The 5,718-nt window shown below is 43.9% G+C and overlaps 1 protein-coding gene across 1 annotated transcript; it reads left to right on the forward strand.

Moving 5' to 3' along the window:
* Positions 1 to 734: 734 nt before the first annotated feature.
* On the forward strand, positions 735 to 1,700 carry LOC123641030 (olfactory receptor 2AT4-like). Its single transcript, XM_045555468.1, has one exon. It carries the CDS (start codon positions 735 to 737, stop codon positions 1,698 to 1,700), a length of 966 nt encoding a protein of 321 aa, XP_045411424.1.
* The last annotated feature ends 4,018 nt before the right edge of the window (positions 1,701 to 5,718 follow it).

The raw sequence follows: 5,718 nt of genomic DNA on the forward strand, positions 1-5,718 counted from the left end.
CAAGGGACAAGTCTAAAGTACAGGGAATAACTTTTCCCACCAAGAGCATTTTCAGTGTCACTCCCTTCACTGTAACAAGACAAAGAGCCCCACACACAGAGACCGGACACAGAGTACTCAACTTAGCTGGGGACAACAGGACCATAGCACCAAGCAAACGAGAGGTAGGAGCCATTCCCTGGTTAGTAATTATTGTGGGAAGACAGCATGTTGGAGAAATCAGCCCTCCCTATTCAATGTGGTGACAAAGATGTCATTCTTTTTTAACTTAAAGTAAATGCTAAAAGAGAAAGAAACTTAGGGCCCTGGTTTAAGAGATCTGGTACACCCAGAAGGATCATGTAGGACATAGAAAAAGAGGACCAGGAGAAGTTCTTCTAAAGCATTTAACACAATTAAATAATTATGTGATTCATTCCTTAATGCCTTTCTTTACCACTAGAATTTCAGCCCCATCAACTTGTCTACTATATACCCAGCAAATAACACATGGTTTGTATACTGTAAGTACTTTTTACATACTTCACTTGGAAAGAGGGAATTCTGGGATAGGATGAAAAATTTGGGAATAGATGGAGCCCATCATCTAGAGTTGGTTGTAGATAAATGTGGTTACGTTAATTTTACAGTGATCAGTATGTAATTCTCATTCCAGAATCTCTGGTTGTTCTGGTTTCCAGATGAGCCAGGTACCCAAATGTTTCCAGCTCCTGAGCATCCAGCTCTGACCCACCATGGAGACCACAGGCTGTAATGGATCAGTGGACTCCTCCACCATTTTCTACCTCATGGGCATCCCCTCTCTGCCTAAATCCCTCTTCCTTCCCATCTTCTTTGTCTTTCTCCTCCTCTACCTGCTCATCCTGCTGGGTAATGCCCTGATCCTGGTGGCTGTGGTGACAGAGCCCAGCCTGCACAAGCCCATGTACTTCTTCCTGATCAATCTCTCCACCTTGGACATCCTTTTCACCACAACCACTGTCCCCAAGATGCTGTCCTTATTCCTGCTGGGAGACCGCTTCCTCAGCTTCCCTGCCTGCTTCCTGCAGATGTACCTGTTCCACAGCTTCTCCTGCTCTGAAGCCTTCATCCTGGTAGTCATGGCCTATGACCGCTATGTGGCTATCTGCCGCCCACTGCACTACCCTGTCCTCATGACCCCACAGACCAACGCTATGCTGGCAGCCAGTGCCTGGTTCACCGCCCTCCTCCTGCCCATCCCAGCTGTGGCACAGACCTCCCAGATGGCATTTGATCTTGTGACCCAGGTCTATCACTGCTTCTGCGACCACCTGGCTGTGGTCCAGGCCTCCTGCTCTGACACCACCCCCCAGACCTTCATGGGCTTCTGCATCGCCATGGTGGTGTCCTTCCTCCCGCTTCTCCTGGTGCTCCTCTCCTATGCCCGCATCCTGGCCTCAGTGCTTCACATCAGCTCCCAAGAAGGACGGTCCAAAGCCTTCTCCACGTGCAGCTCCCACCTCCTGGTGGTGGGCACCTACTACTCATCCATTGCCATCGCCTATGTGGCCTATAGGGCCAACCTGCCCCTCGATTTCCACATCATGGGCAATGTGGTACATGCCATTCTCACACCTGTTCTCAACCCTCTCATCTACACACTGAGGAACAAGGATGTCAAAGCAGCCATCACCAAGATGGCATGCTCCCAGGAACCAAAGAATGCCAGGAAACCTTGATTCAAATGGGTAACTTGATCTTCTCTCAGAAACATCAACATTGTGGGAAATGTGGTAAATTCAGACAGCCAGGCAGTTAGAATAATAGTTCTCAAAATATAGTCCTAGGTATTCCTCCATTGTAATCAAATAATGGTATTTTTTCTTAATTCATAGACAAATTGAATAGGATTTTTTGATGGAGTTTTTAAGCTACGAATCCCAAATTTCACAAGACCGTGAGTACAGTTGATGTCACGTTACCATTAATTCAAATAATTTTGATTCTCAGAGACTCCAAGGAATTGACTAGCAAGAAATTCAGTCTTTTCCCTTGGATGTCTTTTTTCCAATATTTCTGAAAATCTCTAGTATTTCTAGAACATAGATACAAATCATTCTTGCCCTTTTTGTTGAAATAGCAGCTTAGATAGATACACCCATGGAAGGAAAAACTCTGTTGTGTGAAAATTCACTCATGCACCACCGATATCCAAAGCCAGGCACACAGGCAATTTGCCTCTGCTATCTAGACCCTCGTGGTGTCCAAAAGCAGAGCAGGCCCCTCATCAGCTTACGCTCAGGCAAGGGGTGTCCCTTAGCACACCTGTTTGGGCAAAAAACATTACAGTTCTTTTAGTTCTCAGCACAGTATAGCTTCCCTGCCCATGACCTTGGGTGGCTAAGTAGACAAGTTTCTCCTTATCAGAAGTATACTGTTCCCACTGCCACCACTCTCTCAAAACATAGTCCTAGGTGTTCCTCTTTGTGGCCTGAGTGGCCAGCTCAAGCTCCATACTCCCTTCTCCCATGGCACGTTTCCTCTTGAAGACCTGTCAGGTTTGTCCAGTCAGCGACATACAGAACAGTGAAAAGTATTTAGGGAGAACCCAGGTGACAGATATCCTCATCTCTGGCTCTTCACAGATAGTCCCATTCCCATTTCTAGGGTCCCAGTTTTTGCCAACCAAGGCATTAATTTTAACCATTTTTCCATTGCATAAAACCCCATGTGTTAATAGATGGGAACTCCATTGAGGATGCAGTTCAACAAAAGATATGATTTGTTCCTGGACTTAGCGTTCAGCCATCCCAGAGGCCCTGCTGTCATCAGAAAGGGCTTTCTGAAGCAGAGAAAGGCTCTGAGTTTCCTTGTTTACTGGCCCTGAACAACATGGATTGGGACTCATGTTCTTTTATCTAAACCTTTGGCAGTACATTCATTCCTCACTCCTTGAAGTTGAGGTCTAGACCTCAGTGGGACCATAATCCTCGAAGTCTAAAGGAGATAGTTTAATAAATTTCCTTGTCCCTGAGTTCTACGAGCTATTAGAATTTAACCTAAGGATGTGGAGAGGCACTTTTGTTCTGTCTACTCCACTATCACCCAATGAACTACTCCCATGTCACTACTGCAGTTCTGTTCTGGGCTTCTCTGTTCAGAACTTCTCTTCTGGTATCAATTTCAGTTTCAGGTCAGGTCTTTTGGTTTGCTGTGGCCCCGTATCATGTCATCCTTTCATCTTCATCTTCCCTTCCAGATGGGACAAACAATTAATCACATGGAAAGTGAATTCCAGTAATATGGAATTCCAGGCTAGTTCTATCCCCACTCACTATTTTCTTGTGACTCCTCCTCCTAAACATTTATCATCAGTAGACATGAAATAATAGCAACAACAACATTTTTTACTTGTAGCTACACCTGCTAATTGGCAGTCTGTATTTCCCCATTTTAAAAAATAGTTTCAACTTTTGTGCAAAGGACACTATCAAGAGAGTGAAAAACAACCCACAGAATGGGAGAAAATATTTGTCAATCACATATCCAATAAGGAATTAATATGCAGAATATATAAAGAACTACAACTCAACAACAAAACCAGTCCAATTCAAAAATGTACAAAGGACTTCAATAGACATTTCTCCAAAGAAGGTATACAAATGGCCAATAAGCACATTATAAGATGCTCACCATCATTAGCCATTCGAGAAATACAAATCAAAACCACAATGAGATACCACCACACACCCATTAAGATGGCTACTATTTAAAACAAAACAACAGAAAATAAGAAGTGTTGGTGAGGATGTGGAGAAATTGGAACTCTTGTGCATTGTTGGTGGGAATGCAAAATGGTGCAGCCACTGTGGAAAACAATATGATGATTCCTCAAATTAAACATAGATTGACCACATGACCCAGCAATTCCACCTCTGGGTATATGTCCAAAAGAATTGAAATCAGGGTCCCAAAGAGATATTTATATGTCTATGTTCATAGCAGCATTATCTACAAATAGTCAAGAGGTAGAAACAACCTAAATGTCTAATGTCAAATAAATTTTGGGTAAACAAAATGTGGCATACATACAATGGAATATTATTCAGCTTTAAAAAGGAATGAAATTCTTATATATGCTATAACATGGATGAACTTTGAGGACATTGTGCTAAAGGAAATAAGCCAGATGCAAAAGGACAAATATTGTATGATTTCACTTCTATGAGGTACCCAGAATAGTCTAAGTCCTAGAGACACAAGTAGAATGATAGTTACCAGGAGCTGGGGAAGGAAGAATGGGAAGTTACTGTTTCATCGGTACAGAGTTTCTGGATGATGACAAGGTTCCGGGAATGGACAGTAGTGATGCTTGGACAACACTTTGAAGTACTTAGTGCCACTGAACTGTACACTTAACGGTTCAATGGTAAATTTATGTTATGTATGTTTTACCATAATTTTAAAAAATTTTAAATAGTTTCAAACCAGGCTATAGGTCACAGGTGTTGGCTGCCTTTTGTCAGATGCCCAGTTCTGGACCAACTAGCTGCGGCCAGAGAGAAATGTGTGGAGCTCACTCATATGATTTAACACGGACACTTAAGAATCAGGCCGGGCGTGGTGGCTCACGCCTGTAATCCTAGCACTCTGGGAGGCCGAGGCGGGTGGATCGCTTAAGGTCAGGAGTTCAAGACCATCCTGAGCAAGAACGAGACCCCGTCTCTACTAAAAAATAGAAAGAAATTATCTGGCCAACTAAAATATATATAGAAAAATATTAGCCGGGCATGATGGCACATACCTGTAGTCCCAGCTACTCGGGAGGCTGAGGCAGTAGGATTGCTTAAGCCCAGGAGTTTGAGGTTGCTGTGAGCTAGGCTGATGCCACGGCACTCACTCTAGCCAGGGCAACAAAGTGACACTCTGTCTCAAAAAAAAAAAAAAAAAAAAAATCAGTGGAAGGGGCTCGGAGTTGGGTGGGGGGAATTAGGGAGATGTGGGTTAAAGTTGTGGTCCCCAACCCCTCGACCCTGGCTGCAGCCTGTTACCAGTCCATGGCCTGTTAGAAACTGGGCCACTTATTACCACCTGAGCTCTGCCTCCACCCCCTACCCCCATCCATGGAAAAGCTGTCTTCCATGAAACCAGTCCCTGGTGCCCAGATCCCTGGCTGGGGATCGCTGGGTTAAAGGATACAAAATTTCAGTTAGGAGGAATAAGTTCAAGGGATCGATTGTACAACATGGTGACCATAGTTATTAACGATGTGTTGTATACTTGACAATTACTAAGAGAATAGATTTTAAGTATTCTTACTACAAAAAAATAAGTATTTGACATAATGCATATATTGGTTAGCTCAATTTAGCCATTCCACAATGTGTACATATTTCAAAACTTCATGTTGTACATGATAAATATATACAATTTCTATTTGTTGATGAAAATTAATTACCTATGCAAAGAAAGATGCAGTGGAGCAGTCTGTCTTAAAAAGAAGGATGAGAGGGGGCATTTGAAGCCCTGTACTCTTGTGGGAGTCTTTTTCACACCTGTGAATTCCAGGTGGCGGTTGTGAAGGTTTGAGTAAGACCAGGTGATTTCACCTCTGCGCCATCTCTAGACTGCCTCGGGGCCTCTCCACCCCCATCTCCTGGGCCCTGGTGCAGGGGCCACCACCCGCTCTCTCCTCAGTGGTCTGTCTGCCCCTGTGCCTGCTCTCCTGTCCACAAAGTGGCCAGAGCAGGCTTTCTG

The sequence above is a fragment of the Lemur catta genome, chromosome 7 (genome assembly GCF_020740605.2).
Source record: "Lemur catta isolate mLemCat1 chromosome 7, mLemCat1.pri, whole genome shotgun sequence".
Lineage (NCBI taxonomy): Eukaryota > Metazoa > Chordata > Mammalia > Primates > Lemuridae > Lemur > Lemur catta.